Raw genomic sequence first — 20,217 nt, 5'->3', positions numbered from 1 at the left:
CCCTTTTATTTTACTTTTCTCTGAATACAGGAAACAGGAGGAGAATTACAGCTGCCACCCTCCAACAGCAAGCTTCATGGTTGCTGGAGTCTTTTCGTTCCTACTAAATAGATCCTAGAGATCAACCCTTAGAATGCAATTCTGACTTGCTATCCAAAGGCTTGTTCTTGCTATCCGAAGGCAGTTCTGGCTTGCTGTCCGCAGACAGCAAAGGGTGGGTGCCTCCTGCTGTCTGTGGGGAGGCTGTGCTGACTACAAAGGGGATTCCTGCTCCGTGATGTACCCTGGGGGAGTAAGTAGCCAGCCCTCTACATCTGCAACTAAGAGGACCAGAATGTCAGTCAGCTTGGAGAAGCACTTGTAAAGGAGCAGCTCTGTGGTTTTCTCTAATAGCTAGGACCAGTGTTGAACAAATAATTGATCCCATATTGTTTGGGAAATGGAGAACAAGGTGTGCCACTTGGGCTTGCGGGATTGCTTAGCATGGGAGATTTTCTGAGTGTAAAGCCATAGGGGTTCTCTTCGCGGACTTTCAGGCAGATTTGTTCGCAGTCACAGATTTTCTCCTTTCTTCCTTCCTTCCGCATCATCTTAACTTTATCCCTTTCTTTCCCCCTATGCCTTTTGCAAAGTTGTGAGTATGGAGAGTCGGTCTTTGCACCTATCAACACTGGTCCAGGAGGCAGAGCAGCGCGTCAACGATCTCACTGCTCAAGTGGTGAATGAGGTACCCAATGCAGACTGCTCAGAAAAGGAGAAACAGCTGAAAGCCTGGGAGTGGCGCTATCGGCTTTACAAGCGCATGAATGCTGGATTTGAGCATGCTCGTGAGTGTCTGGCGGAGCAGAGCGCTTCACACCATCACCTAAGTAGATCAAGGATGGGAACATTGTCCATGTCACTGCAGGGTTACCAGATGGAAAATCAGATCCTGCATTCTGGAGTTGCTCCAAGAAAGAATCAGAGAAGTGCTCTCAAGGTCATCCAAGCCAACCACCATACTAAGGACCTCTAAGAGAGGAGTCCCATCTTGTTGTTTTAATCAACATACATTAATGTACTTCTCCTACCGAGGCCCAACATTCTCCACCCTGCTAGTTGATATAATAAATGAAGGTAGCTTGTAAGATCATAGTGGGCCACGTGCGTTAATAATTACACCATGGCAGAGGTTGCTTGTAATTAGTGTATTTAGTTCAGCATACCAACTTAACTGAAATAACAACAAGTGTTGCAGGTAAAATCCTCACTCCTTTGATTTTTGAGGAAAATTAATTTCAAATCCCAAATGTAACGGCCACAGTGAGTCCTTGACTACAAAAGTTAATATGGCTGCTAAGCTAAGAGAATTTTTTCTTCACTTTTCTTGCATCACAAATCAACTCTTTCTGGTACTGCATTCTCATTTGTAGCAATGCCTGATGCTTCAGGGAGGGAAGATAGAAAATCCAGAATCTATATTTTTTCATTTTCTTTCTTGCTTTCTTTTTCCTTTTCCTTCTTCTGCTTGCTTTCTTCCTTCCTTCCTTCCTTCCTTCCTTCCTTCTCGTTATTGCTGTGTCCTCCTAAGAATACTGTATTGTTGGGAAACTGTAGATAATGATAAGGTTGTTGGTACTGTTTATTTCATTTATAAAGATAAAAAATAGAATAACAAGTATTAAAAAAAAGAAAATCCAGAATCTAAGCAATTTTAAATTACAGGGAATTCAGCCCCCCCCCCCCTTTTGTGGTGACCTTCTTAGCTACTGTAATAGAAGGCTACCAGTGAGGGGCATGATTTGGCTAAAATTGTGGGAGTCAGATTGGAACTTGTGGATTTCATTAAGTGCCCCCTTTCCATTTCCTCCATAATTTGAGTACTGCGTCTGACGGAGGTTTCTTTGATTCTCCCCTTCTATTGATCAACCTCCCTGTCCCTCCACATACATACTTATAGAATGCAATCATATCTCTTCTCAGGATCTTTCTCTTTTTTTCTTCAAAAGAAACAGGTCTTCCCATCCTCTCATAAGAGTCTCTGTTCCTATGATCATTCTGATTGGCAGCTAGGTTTTAAGTTCGGCTTCATACACCTGGACGTGTCCCTTCTGATATCTATGCTATTTGTTCTCAGGGGTTCCAGATGCACCCACAAATGTTCAACTTTCAGTGGCTAGCAGCACTTCTGTGGAAGTTTCCTTCCAGGAGCCCCTAAGCGTCAATTCGGCTGTTGTCACCAAATACAAAGGTAAACCCATAGGTTGCTCAAAGCCATTATTTTCTGATAATATAACTTACGGGTACCTATGAATTGATTCCCCCCACCCCTTTGAACAAGTGACAGTCCTTCTTCACCTGGAAATCGCATCCTGATTAACTCCTGGGTGTTTACTGATCTAGTTTCAAGATCCATCCTTTGTGAAATATTGTCTGTAGTTTTGAGGTGAATAATGTGTGGATATATACTAAAGATGAGAGAGTCCAAAGTGAAAAAGAAATACATCAGCATACTTCAGTGGCTACTGAACTGTGGTTTAGAGGGTCTAAAATCTGCCTGGATATAATTACATCACGATCACATAACATATAGTACAGCTGCCTTATGGCCTTGGAGGCTGTTGTCCTCTCAGAGCCATCAGTCACCACTGCCTTTTAAAAAGTTTATTATATACTGTATAACTTTATGAAAAAATGGTGACTGAACTTGTTTGTTTTCCTGTTCCTTCTCCCATACACTTTTCAATCATGTCTATGAGACTATAAGCCTGCAGGCAAGGATTGTCTTGTTTTTTAATAATTGTACAGCGCCTAAAAACTTTAGGTGTATTATGAATAATGATAGTGATACTGTAACAAAATCTGGTGGCTTACCAGGCTATTTGGGGACATGACACCCAAGAAAATTTCCTGATTCTTTGTGTTGGAAAGAGTGGATATATTAAGTAGCTGTAATTTCTGAAATTAAGCATCCCAGCACTTTTTACAATCTACTGACAGTTCCGATTACATTCCACCTTCATTTTTGTTTTTTAAATAAAGCAGACACTTTATTTTGTATGTTGCAAAGAAGGCTGGTTTGGTGCTCTTTGTTCTTGGATTTGTGATGTGCCTGGACCAGACTAAAAGATAACTGTAAGAGGGCAGGGGGAGAAAGATAGGTCAGTTAAGAAAAAAGAGGATCAGAAATGGCTACCTCCCATTCCTCCAGCCTTTGAGACATAAGTTGCCTTATTAAAAAGCCATTGGGCCTGGTGGTGCTGTTGCTGACTGCTAGGTTGGTCCATAATAAAAAATAAATCCTCCAGGAAAAGGCTGGCCTTGGAATGCATTACTGAGACCTGAGCAGACAAGCTCAGGGACTGATTTTCAGTTGTGTCCACCCAAATTCTTGGTACAGCACCAACCTATGTTGAATGCCCAAGGTTGGGTGGATGGGATGTGGTGATGTATAAGGATTCCATCTTCCTCTCCAGAGTACCAGTTTTGAATGTTTGTACCTGGTATTGGGCAGCTGTGACAGAACAGGGATTTTGTTAGTATATTGGCTATCTGGCTGTCTTAACAGTCTCTTTGTCTGAGCCGACGGAGGATCTTGGTATTGAAGGTTCAGGATGGTAGTCCCTGGAGGACCTCAACATACATGCTCAACATACATGCTAACATTACCTCATCAGGGATGGCTCAGTACTTCATGGCCGCCATTGCATCCATAGAGCTATCTCTCATTATGGATTTGATGTTCTCATCTGTGTAAAAGGATGGCAGTGTGGATGTACATCGCCCAGAGTGGCTGGGTGACCAGCCAGATGGGCAATTAATAAATATAATAATAATAATAATAATAATGTGGAGGAGTATTCTCTGACTCTTTTGTGTCATGTTCAGATGAAGTTTAGGCTTACACAGACTCCTTTCCTCTGCAGAGTGAGTAACTAATTAAAATGGTTGATAGATCTTGATCCATTCTTGTACAACCCTCCGGGACCTTTCTGTTAGCATGGCTGTCACTCCTGTTGATGCCCTGGTTACTCTGTGGTATATGGAGATGATCCAGGCAAGTTGACATGATCGCACTTCAGCTCTATCATTGTGCAAAGTCCATGAAGCCCCTTGTTTTACTGGGGAACTAGGAGCAATTAAGCAGTTTAGATGATGGCTAGAATGCAGGCGGTGAAAACCTTAAGGCATGTACAACTGAACACAGATACAAGCTCACTTTAGAGCTTATTCTGTGATGCTGGTGGCAGTAAAGATACTTCTCCATCACCATTGTACCCTCACAGTGCTGTCCAGCAGAACTGTTCTGGGTGGCTCAAGGCCGTCCGTGACCTTGTTGATTCTCCTGGACCTCTGAGTGGCCTTCAGTACCATTAACCATGGTATCCTTCTGGACCAGCTGTCCAGGATGGGAACTGAAGACATTGTGCTTCAGTGGTTTTGCTCCTATTTGGTTGGTCATTTTCAGAAGGTGGTGCTGAGGCTCTGCTCCATGGCAGGTACGCTAGGATATTCTGCAGGCTCTGTCTAGTCCCTCATGTTGTTGAACATATACGTAAAACAGCTGAATGAGGGCATCCCAGGGTTTGGGGCAAAGTGTCAGCAGTACACAGATGACACCCAACTCTTGTTTATCCTTTTCATCAAACTCAGGTGAAGCTGTGGAAGTGCTGAACTGCTGTCTAGGATCAGTAATGGATTGGATGGGGGCTGATAAACTGAAGCTCAGTCAGGACAAGACAGAGGTGCTGTTGGTAGTAGTTTGTCTGACCTGAGATGTAGTAGTCAGCCTGTTTTGGATAGGTTTGCACTCACCCTGAAATACCGGATTCACATAGTGTTTTTAGACCTGGCCTTGTCTTTGGAGGCATTTCACCACCTGATGCTGGTGTGCCAGCTGCAACTCCTCTTGGACAGAGATAGCCTGACTGTGGGTATCGATGCCTTGGTAACATCTTGTTTGGATTATTGTATCGTGTCGTACACGGGGCTGTTTTCGAAGATTGTTCAGAAACTGCAGCTAGTGCATAATACAGCAGCTGAATTGCTAACTGGGACTGGGAGTGCAGAAAATATTTCACTAGTTCTGAAACTGCTACACTGGCTCCTGGTTTGTTTCCAAGCACAATGCTGGTTTTATCCTTTAAAGCTTCCCACCCCAGGGGTGGGGAGGTTGCATTGTGTTGCAGTTTTGCAGCCATTCTATCAAGTTGCAGCAGAGAGATGGAAAGTAGGGCCATTCCATCAGCCCAGTTCAGTTCCATCAGGTTTCTCTTCTTCCTGAGCGGTTTCCAGCTGGATATTATAACTACTGTTTAAGAATCAGTGTCTGAGTTTGCTTTTTTCCTCTTGTGACATATCTCTTAGATTGCTGTGTACAGGAACTGCCTTGTTTTTATTGATCATATCTAAGCAGCTCTGGGACTCTTTTTGGCTGAAGAATGGGTTAAAAATAATGTAAATAAATAAACAGCTTGGAACTTGGATACCTAAAAGATCACATCTCCCCCATAAACCTGCCCAGTTAAGATTATCCTCCAAGGCCCTTCTCCAGCTCCCTTGCCATCAGAGATAAGGCGAATGATGGCCAGAGATAGGATCTTCTCAGTTGTGGAGCCCTGCCTCTGGAATTCCCTCCCTAGGGAGGGTCACCTGGCACCATCCTTGTTTTCTTGTTAACACCTTTTTATTTGCTCTGGCCTTTTAAGATCTGTTTACATTTTTATGCTGGAACTTTTATTTGGCCACTGCTTGTTTTCTTCATTTTATTTTATTGTGGGTTTTGATATTTGTGTTTAAATTATTTTATGTAAGCATCTCTGGGACTTTTAGCTGAAGAGTGGCTAATAAATTACTTAGATATCCCCCACCCCCAGTCCTCAGTGACATGCACACGCTAGTTCCGACGTGCCTGTTCATCTCAGTCACTGCTAACCTCTTCCTCATTTTGCAAACCCTGATACTACATTGAAATATTTAAAAATGTTAGTTGATGCATTTTCTCCTAACTTCGATAATATATGGAGATTACCTGGATTAGGTTTTCTAGTTGTGAAATTTGAAATACTTCCATGTCTTCTTTCTAGTCCACCTCTGTTGGTGGCCCCCGTGATCTGAATCAGTTTCACCATTTTGCCACCATATCCTGCTCTAAAAATTTGGTGGAAAGTGACTCCCTGTGTAATGTGAGAAGGAGAAAGAAGTGGCTTTTATGGTAGTGCCCAAATGGAGATGCTTCCACACTAGGCAAGTCACTTTTTGCTGAAGGTTTCAGCCCTTTCTTCTCTCCCTGAGTGCTCACCCAGAGTTGAATGCCATAACTCTGTCCCATCTTCAGGCTGCTGTTTGGATCCCATAAAAGCATGTTCCCTTTTTGGCTTTAACACCTGCTCCCTCAACATAGACTTCCCATCAGTTTAAATCCTGTGTGTCCTGTCATCACAACTTTGGCTTTCAGAAGAATTTTCCTTTACCAGTCACCACCAAATCCTGCCACTTAATCTACTTTATCTATCCCCCCCCCCACAGCCCCCTCTCTCCGTCGCCTTTGTTTGGTCCATCTGTTGTGTTCTCTCTCTTTTATCTCTGGGTTCATGGGCCTGTCTGTTCATCTATCTGGCCTGCCTTTTGGCTTTAACTCTGTTTCTGTTAGGTCTTCTGTGCTGAGATATACAGTTGAAGTAACCCTAACTAGAGAGACTTCCCTTTTGCACGACGTGCAGCTCCTGCATTGCACATTTGGCAGGGAGTGAGGTCCTTTGCATATGAGAAAGGTGTGCCCTGTTACTGTTCTCTTGCAATTTATACCTCCCCTCCCCCCCAACCCCCCTGTTCCATGCCTTTTTCTCAGACATTTTTCCAGTATGCACAGCTGGTCTCGCTGTAGCTGGTTCTTCAGTTTCACAGTCAATCCCTTTACAGCAGCTGTACCATCCCTGGCAGCCCAGCTCTCTAATCTAGCCCTGTCTGCCTGCCAAGCGCTACATCTTTCGCCTTGCTGATGAAAGACTCTCAATTACTGACAGAGTGGCTGTGCTTTTCCTTTGTTTGCAGTCGAGTGGAGCTGCTCCCCCACCTTTTCCCCACCACTGGGCGAAGTGGTGATCGACAAGCTGAAAAACCTATGTATCACCATCCATGGCCTCGTCTCGGTGAGTGACTTACTGTGCTGTGTGCTGAGCCACAAGGCTACTTCAGGGCATGACCCCAACCGACCCTCCACCCCAGTCTTTTTGTTCTAAGTCACCAAAATGCAAGACCACTTTACATTGACCCTCTGCTCACCTCACAGCTGGCATCAGAGAATGTCCAAAGGCTGTCACCATCTGCTTTTCGTAAGGAATGCACCCATTTCAGGGATCAGTATATTCTCACACACCACAATGGTTAATGGTAAGGGGCCATGTTAGCATACTGAAACATTTGTGGCCTGTGTGACACCTAATGGATAGAATTTGCCAGGCAACAAGATGCACCACTCACTCTGTGCCCTTGACTACAAACTTGAACAGGGGATTCAGAACCCCAGATTCTATTTCAGGTAAGTGTGCTTAATTTGTAACTTGTTACAAAATAGTAATAAACATTTTGTCTCACTTCCTGGTATAGAGATAAGTGTAGTCAAAGCTAACTTTACTGGTGAATCTGGAAGCAGCTGAAGTGGACCAATGGTGTGGAGTAGTAGCAGCAATAGGTCAGGAGCCAGAGTTTGCCAAAGGTATGGAGGGGAGAAAGGAGGTAGCAACCTCATCCAGACCCTGCTTGTGCGTGTAGTGTGAGAAAGTGGTGTGTTTGAAAGAGAACATACGATCAGCAGAGACATGTCATTCATCTCTTTCTGCATTGTACCACCTGAAACTGAAGGGAGAGAACCAAAAGTTTGAATGCTCCTTCCATGTGAAAAACAACCTCCATGCAATACTAGTTTGTCAGGGAAAAGGGTTTTAGCTTAGGCTTCTCTTGGCCTACTTGCCTGGAAGTAGCTCTTACTTGCCACAGAAAAGTGTCTATGTGCATGTCCGGCCATGAGGAATGTTGTGGACAGGCTACTGGGACAAATTATACGGTATTGCAGATCATGGTGAATATTTCACCTATAGTTCTGAAAACGAAATGCCCTAGGCTGTCCTTGCGCATAAAGGAGAATTCATGTATTCTTAATTTTTGTGAACTGCCCAGAGAGCTTTGGCTATTGGGTGGTATAGAAATGTAATTAGGTAGGTAGGTAGGTGGATGGATGAGATAAAAATTAGGGCTGAGTAGAAATTGCTTCCCTCCTTCTGTGTTCGTTTTCATGAGTGTTGACATTCGGTTCTCATTTATGATAATTTTTGGCTCTTCTGAACACATTAATGGTTTCTGGGCTGTTCTACTGGTGCCATTTTCTTTCCTCTTTCTTGCCTTCACAGCCCTTGTCCTCATTTACCTATGTTTTCATTTAATCTTATCAGCTGTGGCTATCTTTATTTATTTATTTATTTGATTGTTACATTTATATCCCACTTCTTTCCTCTGGCAAGGTGGCTTGATGGCCCTCCTCCTCTCCATTTTATCCTCACAACAGCCCTATGAGGTAGGTGAGGCTGAGAGTCAGTGACTGGCCCCAAGTCACCCAGGGAGCTTCATGGCTGAGTGGGGACTAGAACCCGGATCTCCCGAGTCCCAGTCCAACATTCTAACCACTACGCCACACTGGCTGTCATGATGTTGTCAGTGACACGACAGTGTTATGCCTAAGATGATGACATCGCTGATACTCATAACAAAACCACATGAGCCACCACGCTGTTCGAGTTAAACTACACTGTGGATAAATGAGGCTGTGAAGGTGAAGAAGGAAAATTGCACCAAGAAGCAACAGCTGCCAGAAGAATAAAAGGGTGCAAACCAGCAATGAACCAGTACAGGGTGTTTTTCAGTAATCTGTTTTGCTGTGTCGAATGTGTTATTGGAGGTGAGTATCAAAATTAGAGATCATTCAGCGCAGCCCTAATAAAAACATTTTTATTGGGTGTGTGTGGAATTGGGCTGCAATTGCCATTTCTTCATGAAATATGAAGTACTAAGTGACAGGAGTCATTCATGGTTTTCAGTGTATGCTTTGCATGGGAAGGCATGGGTATCCCCAGGCAGAAATCTCAGTGCCCTGAAGACCGGAGGAAAACTTTATTCACTGAGCCATGTGTTTCCCTTCTCTGTGCCATTTCCACCCATTGGTGCTCCTTCCCACAGCCCCACCCCAAGCTAATCAATCAGAATCTGGTTCTCCCACCACCTGCAAAGATCCAACCCTCTCCACCAGCTCCATGGCTAATTGGAGCTGGGAATCAGTGACTCTGCTGTAGCCCTTGAGTGTATGGAGGTCATAGGCTGACTGGGGCCTGCCCCCCATGCCTACTGTTTTCTCTCTCTGGGAACTGCAGGACCCACGCTGCCTGTCAGCTGTCCTCTCCCCATGGTGTGGTGCCCAGTTTCCAAGAGCTCAAACCGGAGCTGGTCTTCAGAGCTCACAGCATGGTGGCAAGTTGTACATGAAGGGGATGGGGCTGTGATATACAGGAGGCCATGATTTTGAAACAAATGGCCTGTAGGTCTTGTCTGCTTCCATTCTCTCCTAAGGAGGCTTAGATTCAGTACATTATATGCAATGGAAATGGTTGCTTGTGAAGCCAACTGTGTGACACCAGTGAGTTGTCAAACAGCTGACATGGTTCAGTTGGCTGTGGCTATTGATTTTGACCGTACGTTTGAAAACAACACACACTGCAAACGTGAAACTGCTAAACATAATCAAATTGGTGTTTTGAATTTAAGATTTCTGGGTAAGGATTGGAGGCCACTGGCATTGCTTTGCTTTGCTGTGGAGAACTGGGTCCCATTCTTTTTGTTTCAGGGCAATGATGTGCATCCAGGAATTGAATGCAGAACGAAGCATTTGGAATATGCTTTGGCAAGGTTAAGAGGCAACATAGGATTCAGGGTGGATTTCATATTGATGTCCTAGGAATCTGCTGGCCATTCAGAAAGTTAATCTGGACTCAGATTAAGTCTGAATCGGTTTGCTAGGCAGTTTTGATGGAGTGACCTTATTGCTTTGCACTGCAGGCTGGAGGTCTCACTCTGCTGCAATCTTCAGATCAACCCGACCGCATCTCCGGTGTGTAATACAAAGTGGAGTTTCAGCCGGGAATATCCCATACGTGGCAGGAGGGCCACAGAATGGTTGGGTGCCTCTGGGTCTTACACACAGCACTGACATCACAGCAGGGCCCAGAGACGTCTGAGGAGTTGCAGGGCTACCTGGGGCCCTAATTTGGATTCATTTTGAATCAGATATGGTGCCAACTCCAGATTGCCTGGAATCCAATCAGAAATTAATCTGCAGGAGATGAACTCCAAAATCTGGCAAACTATCTGGATTGTTCCAGATTTCATCAGCAACTTTAGTCTGGACTCCTAACAGAAGAGAAATTGAAGAGTTGTTAGCCCATAAAAACCCTGCAAGATGGTGATGACCTGTGCTGCTTTTGCAAGATCCCTTTAGGTCAGAGAGGCCCACAGGTAGTGTTGCACCACACCTTCCCTGCCTTCCTTTCAGCAGTAGCATATTATTGAGAATAACTGATTATTCTATTACGGGAAAGGGAAACTGAAGCCACTCTTGTGTGGTTGCTGAGTTATAGGTTGCTTTCTAGCTTCAGCTTACTCTTTATTCTTTGCCCTTTCCCCACAGGGTACAGCTTACTATGTCCAAGTATCTGCCTACAACATGAAGGGCTGGGGACCTCCACAGACTTCAGTACCACCCTTTGCTATTCCGTCGAGTAAGTGTGAACATCAGGGAGCATCATGTACACATCTTGGTGTTGCTGCCTTAATGCTCCTTTACTGGCCTCAAGGGTCAGATACTCATCTTCTAGAGCTTGGTGGATGCTCAGCAGACTGTATGTGTATACATATAAAAAAAACCCCAAAAATGTATTGGAGCGCTTTGAAGACTAAGCAAGAGTTTGGATACATGATGTTCTGCTGTTTATGTGTGTTGCTATTCATAAAACAACTGGAGGGAGTGGCTATTGCAGCTTCCAGTGTTCAGGGCTTTTCAGCACAGCTTCTACATTATCAGTTGATATCACTACTAGCCCTATCAGTCCTTACAGATCAAAATTTGTGAGTTCTACTGTTGGGGCAGCCATTGTCTTTTTAGCCAACAATGCCCCTGGGAACAACACTGCATCATGACATCGTGCTACTCCCATTCATGCATTCTACAGTGCAGGGGCAGTCAATGGGCTGCTGGCTGGAGCTCCACCACTGCTTTAAGTGGTGGCAACACTTGTTTTGTTTGTTGAAAAGGAAGAAAATCTAAAGGAAATTATCTGCAGCTCGTATCATATAGAGAAGTCCCCCACCTCTGAAAATGCATCAAATTCACCTCTAACCCCGATAAAAGTGGCACAAATGTTACTGCAAAGGTGTGGGGAGAAGAGTGTCAGGTGAAGAAATCCAGCATCTTGAGAATCCCAATATTCATTAAAGGGGGGGGGGGTGTCCAGATTACATTTATGTTCAATACACACTATGCAACAAAGCAGAATTCAATGAAAGCTGAAAGAAAGAAAAAGTAATTATATTATTCCCTACTCAATGCAATTCATTTGTGGAACCCCTGTCTATTATTTATTTATTGCATTTATATCCCACCTTTTTTCCTCTTGCAAGGAACCCAACGCAGCTTACATTATCCTCCTCCTCTCCACTTTATCCTCACAACAACAACAACCCTGTGAGGTAGGTTGGGCTGAGAGCCTGTGATTGGCCCAAAGTCACCCAGTGAGCTTCCACTGCCAAGTGGGGATGAGAACCCGGATCTCCTGGCTCCCAGTCCAGCACTTTCACCACTACACCACACTGGCTCCCACTGCAGCCAAGACAGCTTTCCATTCATTTTGCAGCAGATAAGGCAAGCCAGGGCTGTTGCAGATAATGGCGGTGCTATGTACAATTCAGAAAAGGATGTAAATTGTGATCTTTACTGAAGGAGCAGTTAGGTGGGTGACCACATGTGAGAAGGCTTTCTCTGCACCTTTGGAACAAGTTGCCATCAGAGGTCCGTCATGCTCCGTCATTGCAGGCTTTTAGGAAGGCCTTGAAAATGTATTGTTTTACTGTGGCCTTCTCTTGATATGATTGCTGTTGTTGCTGTTGTTTTTGGTTTTATTGTTGGCTTTTATTGTTGCTTTTTATTGGTATTTTATTGGTATTTTATTGTGTTTATGTTTTTATTAATTTTACTATTTTAATTGTTTTGTGTATTTTATTGCTGTGAGCCACCAAGGGAGGGCTTCTGCCCTGAAAGGTGGCCAAGAAATGTTTTAAATTAATTAATTAATTAAAACCTTCATGGCCAGTACCGCTCTGTCATGAGATCTACCCCATCTGTGTTCCCTCATCCTTCCCTGCTGGTTGCCACATTCAGGACCCAGAAGGGCAATACCTTTAAAGAGAATCCATGTGGCCTATACACTGCAACCACATTAGACGTTGCTTGGGAGTTAAGCGCAATGGATTGTGCCCTTCAGCTTAGGGCTACGTAATATTGTACGAAGCTGTAATGCCCAGCCTGATTTAGAAAATAACTTATTGCTTGCTCTCACATTTTAAAGAAAACATTTCTCCCCTAAATAAAAATAACCAACGTTTCTCGCGTAAAAGTATGAGGCACCTCCCTGGGTGTTTTTAAAAGCACCTAAAAATAGCACCAGGCCTCCGCCAAAATTAACAGAGCTGATCTTTCCATGGAAAACAGCAGCATGGGGGAGTGTATAAACCAATTAATGTAAAGTTAATGTAAAAGAGCTGTTCCCCACACACTTGCCTGTGCTGTTCAGTAGCTCTGCCACCTCGTAACTAAGAAGCACAGGGAAGAGGTCCTGTTTATTTATTTGTCTAGGTGAGTTTGCCTCTCACCGTTGGTCTGAAGAAACCTCTGCCCAGTTGAAGGCCAAGCAGCAGGAGTGAGGCTGTGGAAACAGTGGAAAGAGCTACAACAGACATGACCTTGTTTTTACTGCGATTTGTCATCTCCTCCTACTGGCGGCAGCTGTTAAATTCCATCATCCTCACAAGCAGTTCCCACCAGTGGTTACTGCTCTTGGGCTATTGCCTCTGTGTCGCCTAAAATTATTTGCACCTCTTAAGCTCGAACTAGTGTCCTGTGATGTGAAACTAGGAGGAGTCATAGGGCTATCTGTATTTCCGTACTTCCACAGTTGTGGTGTGCAAGAAGAGTGTCAGGTGAAGAAATCCAGCATCTTGAGAATCCCAATATTCATTAAAAAGGGGGTGGGGGTCCAGATTTTCTTGCCTCCTCCACGGCTAGCAGATGCATAGTAATTCATAAAACATAAGCAAATATACTGAAAATTTCTTGTGGTGCTTCCAGATCTTGATCTTGGAATTGTTGTCGATCACAAGCTGAATATGAGCCAACAATGTGATGTGGCTGCAAAAAAGGCCAATGCTATTTTGGGCTGCATTCATAGAAGCATCGCTTCCAAATCCCGGGAAATACTAGTTCCCCTCTACTCAGCACTGGTTAGGCCTCATCTGGAGTACTGTGTCCAGTTCTGGGCACCACACTTTAAGAAGGATGCAGACAAACTGGAGAGGGTTCAAAGGAGGGCAACAAAGATGATCAGGGGACTGGAAACAAAGCCCTATGAAGAGAGACTGAAAGAACTGGGCATGTTTAGCCTTGAGAAGAGAAGAGTGAGGGGAGATATGATAGCACTCTTCAAGTACTTGAAAGGTTGTCACAGAGAAGAAGGCCAGGATCTCTTCTTGATCATCCCAGAGTGCAGGACACGGAATAATGGGCTCAAGTTACAGGAAGCCAGATTCCGGCTGAACATCAGGAAAAACTTCCTGAGTGTCAGAGCAATACGACAATGGAACCAATTACCTGGGGAGGTGGTGGGCTCTCCCACACTGGAGGCGTTCAAGACGAGGCTGGACAGCCATCTGTCAGGGATGCTCTGACTTGGATTCCTGCATTGAGCAGGGGGTTGGACTCGATGGCCTTGTAGGCCCCTTCCAACCCTACTATTCTATGATTCTATGATTCTAGATGAGGTTTTTATCATGCCATTGTGTTGCGCCGTTCATGGAATGTTATGAGGGGCAGTCCAACCATCATCTTCCACTCATAGCCCACCCATTACTGCATCCTCCTTACCACAGAAAATCCATTAAGGAAAAAGATGGAATTGCTGCAAAATGCCTTCTAACTGGCAGCACTAGGTGTCCTCTATCTGGAAACACCTTTAACTAGTATAACTTACTTGATTTTCCCTGCCATAGAAAGTGGGAATTTGTACAGTGCAGAATTCGGATTTTTAAAGCAAAGTTTACAGAAAATCCTGGTCATACTGCAGACATAACCTAAGGCAGTAGTCTTCCATATTTGCAAAACCAGGATCTTTTTAACACCAAACGGCAATATGGGACTGACTTTTACTGCAGCCTGGCCCCAGTGGTCATGCTAGCTGGGGAGGATGGGAGTTGTAGTCCAACATATCTGGAGGGCACAGTGTTGGGGAACTGTTTTACTGGGTAAACCCATCTTTCTCCTCTTTGTCCCCTGCTCAACCTGCTACTCTCTCGCTCTCCTCTTGAAAAATCTATTAGATGCTGCTGGTTTGAGCCAGTTTAAAGAAGAATTTGATCCAGTTGCAGGTCTGGTCTGCAAACTGAAAACCACTGGTCTAAGAGTAAGGCTTTCAAATCATGACCCATCTTCACCTACCCATCAACTCTGAGGATTGCTAGCTAGCTTTAGTGCCAGTAAGTTGTTTATGTTTGAATAAGGGTCTGGACAGAACAAAATAGTTCTATGGCATACTGTATTTTTGGCCTTGGGAATGAAACAGCTATGAGGGCAGAAAATGCATTGTGAAGGATTAGAAGGCACCTGGTCAGAAACTCTTAACTGCTTGTAGTGCTGTTGCTCTATTTCTTTGATCGTCTTCCCACTTCAGACTGGAGAGAATATGATGGGCGGGCACCACGGCGAAGAGGCCAAGCTGAAGCTTTGGACCACCTCCTGAACCAGGTGAAGACAGTGCACCAGCACTGTGTCTGTCATGGTGAGTCTCACTTCATGACTAGAGGCAGTTGGGATACCAGTCTCTTGAGTGGTCTCTTTGAGTTTTGCTAAGAAAGGAATTATAATTGGTGGAAAGGAGAAATGGGGGCTAGATGAGGCCACAGCTAACATTTTGAATGAAAACTCTTGTTGGAACCTACAATGAATTCCTCTGCACGTGATCATGATGCTAGCTGACCAACAAAATGGTAAATGGCTTTTAAATATATCTGTATTAGGCTCCCGGTGGCTGTAAGAAAAGCACTGCGGTGTTCTTAGTCATCAGAAAGTGCATTTTGAGGAGAGACTGTGTGCTCCAAGGAGAAGGGAACAGTTGATGTTAGGAGCATTGTGGGAAACTGATTATGATGTGATCTGTTGATGGAGTGTGGGATCTGAGTTCAAATCCTAACAACATACAGGCACAGCAAGGACAAGGTGGGTAAATTGTCCTCCTGGACCAGGTGGGCAATTAATTCCTGTAGGGAGAATTCATATTATCTAAGGGTGCACACCCATCTACTACTTTTTACTTCTATCTGAATCCCTTTTGGAACAAGTGGACAGGTTGTCATATTTTTTAAATTATTTTCTGCCTTTTAGAATATAATTATTATGACATCCCTCAAAGGGTTATTAAGATGAATGCAATTAGAGTTATAATGACAATTAAAGCAATATATAACACGTTTAATTGTGCTTTACAATCTTTATCTTGTGTACATATATAATAGGCTAAAACTGGTTGTCACTTGTCTGTTAACTCTCCCTAGAGATGGAATGTTCACAACCGTTCTCCTTTCAGGAGGGAAAGCTTAGTTATAGAATGAACAGTAGAAAGAGGAAAGAAGCCTCCCTGCCTGGGGTGGGGTGTGTGTGGGGGGGGTGAGATCTAACAGACAAGGTCCCAGTAGGCAGCATGGCTGGAAAATGGAACAAAATATCCAACAGGCTGAAAAATAGCAGGCTCCTGAAAGAATAGATGTAGAGGCTTGAGGGGAAAAGAGGCGCTGACAAGCAGAAAACTGAAGAAACAAGGGTCAAGGAGAAAAGGTGCTAGGAAACCATCCCATAGAAACTAGGGACAGGAGGAGCTGTGTGCATTTGGCAAGGAGACAGGGACAGTGTGGGCCAAGGGCTCAGTGTGGAATTAATTTCATACCTTGATTTTAACTACTCAGCCAAGTCTTTGGCTGCAAGTCTTTAGTATATATAAAGAAACATTTACAAAGCTAGAGGACTGCAGTCAGTTAGTTCAGACACACTTGAAGATCTTTGTTGGGTTAACTTGGGGATACTTAATATGTACATCCTGCATCTTTTACTAGCTTGTTTCAAACCTTTCCAAGATTACCCTGGTCATGATGCAGGGCCTGTGCATGTTGTGTAACCAGGGGTGGGAGGTGAGGGGAGAAAATAGGGATGAGGTAGCAGTGATATGTATAATGGTTTGTATAATGGTTTCTGCATGCTCTTTGCCTCTTAGAATCCTGTAAGAATCAGCCACAGAGCAGAAAGCACTCTGTCTCCAAGAGCCTAAAATATCTCTTTCATCCTGGCAGCAAATTTTTAAAGACACTGAAAAGGTAAGAGGGTGGGCAAGCCTGTGCACCCCTCCTCATTCTGGTTGTGTTTCATAAATAGCAGTGAGGGGGAGGGGCCATTCTCCACTCTTCCACATCAGTGTTTCACAGGCAGTCCACAACACAACAACAACCCTGCTCTACTTTTCTTTCTTTTCCCCATTGCAATGGACAAAACCCTTCCCAAACTAGGTATTTTATCTCTTTCCAGGGGCCTGTATCTGGCATCAATATTCTATAAGGATGACAACATATTGGTGACGCATGAGGATCAGATCCCTGTGGTGGAGATAGATGATACCTACTCCTGCCTGCTCATGCAGGACTTCCTCTGGTTCACCAAGGTGACTCCTTAGTAGTGACTTTAGAGCATGTGTCATTATAGGCATGTACTTTATGACATGGTGTCAAGGTTCCCCTTATGACCAGGACGCTCTGAGTAACTCCTTAAGGATCTTTTGCCTCCTTAAGAGTCCCACCTTCCTTCTTATCAACTTCCCCTTCCCAGTAAGGTGGGGTTTCAGCTGTAGACGTGGGGTTATTGACACTCTAGACACAGGGTTTAACCCCAACAGTTTACTGGTAAATTTAAAGCTAGCAAATCACAAATGGAGGTTGCTTACCTGTAACTGTAGTTCTTCCAGTGGTCATCTGTGCATTCACACATATGGGCTCTGTACCTGTGCTGAGTCTCATTCGGGAAGCTTCTATAGCTGAGGAACGTTTTTGGCGGGAACCCTGCCCCACTGTCCACTGCGCATCTCCTGGGGGTACCCGCCCATTCCCTCAGTTCCTTGAGACCGCCTAGTGTGGCCTCAGATCCAAGGGAAACCAATCACACCCCGGTGCCAACATCGAATCCAACATTGACACCAAAGCGGGGACGGTGGGAGGGTTGTGTGAATGCACCACTCAAAGAACTACAGTTCCAGGTAAGCAACGTGCTTTTCTTCTTTGCGGTCTCTGTGCATCACACATATAGGCAGTTAACAAGCTAATTTAGCAGCAGTGGGTAGGTGTTGTATGCCAAGACTAATGACAGAACGGCTCACCCAAACACACAGTCTGAACATGCCTTGACATCAAGTTTGTAGTACTTCACAAAAGTTGACAGTTTTGATCACGTTGCTGCCCTGCATAAGTCCAACAACCGTAAGCCTTTGGTAAAAGCTGTAGACATGGCTACTCCTTGAGTAGAATGTGCTCTTATGTGAGAAGGGTGCTCCAACCCAGACAAATCATAGGCCAGGCCAATGGTTTGCATGATCCATGAAGGCAGTCTTTGGGAGGAGACAGGAGAGCCCTTCTTGGGACCACCATAACAAACGAACAGGCGTTGCATGGTCTGGAACAGCACTGTCCTGGATTTGTAAAAGGCCAATGCCCTCCTGACATCAAGAGCATGCAATTTTCTCTCTAGGTCAGAAGAAGGGTCCGAGAAGAAAGCTGGTAACAATACGGTTTGGTTGACATAGAAATTAGAGACCACTTTTGGCAGAAAGTCAATGTCAGGTCTTATGTCAATCTTGTCCTTGTGGAAAATCAGTTAGGGATGATCCACTCGTAAAGCACAGATTTCACTAACACATTGAGAGGATGTGATAGTGACCAAGAAGGCAACTTTCCACGAAAGGAGGTGAAGGTCTGTCATGGCCAGAGGTTCAAAGGGCTTCCAGAGAAGGGCATGCAAGACAACAGAGAGACTCCATTGAGGAACCAGAGTTCAAACTAGAGGTGCCAAGTTCTTTAGAACTCGCAGGAACTGACATGCAGTAGGGTGAATAAAGAGGGAAAAACCTTGAACTGACCCTCTGTAACAAGAAAGAGCCGCCAAAGAAACCCTTATGGATGAAAGTTTTAAACCTTTCTGAAACAAACTATGCAGAAAGAAAAGAATATTCTCAACCGATGCCTGAAGAGGATGGAAATATGAAGATTAGCAAAAGTCAGAAAAGACTGCAGCATAGGACTGACGGGTGGCCGGCTTCCTAGCCACATCCAGGATTGCCTGAACTCCAAGTTGAACTCAAGGAAAAGCATTCATTGCCAAATCCTCCAAGTAGTTAGTTTCAGAGTGTTGAGATCCGGGTGACTAATCCTGCCTTGGTTCCAAAAGATCAGGTCTGGAACTTGTGGAAGGTGCAGGAACTGTCTTCTTGATAGACGCAGTAGGGTTGGAAAACATGGCAGCCTTGGCCACCAAGGAGCAATTAGAATACAGTCTGTCTTGTCATGTGCTATCTTCTGCAGCAGTTTGGAGAGGAGGGGAAATGGCGGGAACAGATAAAAAAGTTCCCTTCGCCACTGTATCTGGAATGCATCGCCCAAAGACAGTTGACCAACCCCCACTCTTGTGCAGAAGTGCAGAAGAAATACGGCATTTGCTGGGGTCGTGAACAAATCCATTGTGATCCAAAATGCAAACTGACATCTGCCACTCGTGAGGCGACTGGTGCACCCGACTTAGGGCATCTGCCAAAACATTGTCTTGTCCGGCAATGTGAAGAGCAGTCAAGAGGATGGCCTGTTGAAAAATGTCCAGAGTGAGGTTTACAAGTCTGGAAGAGTGCGTTCCGCCTTGCTTCTGGATGTGCCATAAGACCGTCATATTGTTGGTCAGGATTCGTACATGTCGACCTTGAAGGTAAGGTTCGAAAGCTCGCATCGCTTTCCAAGCCACAAGAAACTCTAGGAAGTTTACATGGCACTTCTTTTCTTTTGCAGACAAGATGCCCTGAGTCTGCAGCAGATCACGGTCAGCTCCCCATCCGGAGAGAGATGCATCTGTCGTCAGGATTCATGTAGGAGATGGTTGAACAAAATGCATCGACAACACCGAGCATCCGAGGTGGAATTGACGTTTCGGAGCAACCAGTTCTGCAGTGGCTGCATCCAAAGTCTCGTCCATCGAACAACTGCAACTGTAGCCACCATGTGACCCAGTAGAACTTTAATCGTGCGGGGGGTCACCCATTGATGAAGGAAGACAGTCTCCACGAGAGTAACTAGATGATCCTGCCAGTTTTGAGGAAGGTAAGCACATGGAACTGTCAAATCTAGTAGCGCTCCTATAAACTGGAGACATTGGGTAGGTTCCAGAGTTGATTTTTCTCTGTTGACATAAAGGCCCAGCGTACCCAGAAGGTACGCTGAACCCAGAAGGTTCAGAACAATCCTGATGGCATGGGAAAGATCCCCTTTGGAGTCTGATATGAGGAGCCAGTCATCCAGGTAAGGATAAACCTCGATTCCCTGTAGTCTCAGATATGTGCACATGACCGCCATACACTTCATAAAAACCCTTGGGGTGGTCACCAGACTGAAGGGCAGGACCTGAAACATGTCGGTACTGATGATGTACTGACAGGTACCGATGGTGGGCATCTGCAATCGCTATATGAAAATACACGTCCTTCAGGTCTATGGTGGCAAACCAAATATTCTTTCAAAGAAGAGGGAGAATCGTAGCCAACATGATCATTCTGAACCTTCTGGGGTTGATAAACTTGT

General features: G+C 44.6%; 1 protein-coding gene across 1 annotated transcript in view; it reads left to right on the top strand.

The window, feature by feature from the left end:
• LOC146336684 (ankyrin repeat and fibronectin type-III domain-containing protein 1-like) overlaps window positions 1-20,217 on the top strand; it is a 524,472-nt gene that overhangs the window by 483,422 nt on the left and 20,833 nt on the right. The window contains exons 11-17 of the mRNA XM_084818734.1: window positions 633-827; window positions 2,117-2,230; window positions 7,033-7,130; window positions 10,712-10,802; window positions 15,018-15,125; window positions 16,611-16,710; window positions 16,919-17,051. Coding sequence (XP_084674860.1) covers window positions 633-827; window positions 2,117-2,230; window positions 7,033-7,130; window positions 10,712-10,802; window positions 15,018-15,125; window positions 16,611-16,710; window positions 16,919-17,051 — 839 coding nt within the window. The remainder of the gene's footprint in view (window positions 1-632; window positions 828-2,116; window positions 2,231-7,032; window positions 7,131-10,711; window positions 10,803-15,017; window positions 15,126-16,610; window positions 16,711-16,918; window positions 17,052-20,217) is intronic.

This window comes from Heloderma suspectum, chromosome 12, assembly GCF_057233095.1.
Source record: "Heloderma suspectum isolate Gila_16-S chromosome 12, 16-S_ref, whole genome shotgun sequence".
Lineage (NCBI taxonomy): Eukaryota > Metazoa > Chordata > Lepidosauria > Squamata > Helodermatidae > Heloderma > Heloderma suspectum.
Note: the sequence above shows the minus strand (reverse complement) of the source record. Positions and strands in the feature narration are given on the sequence as shown.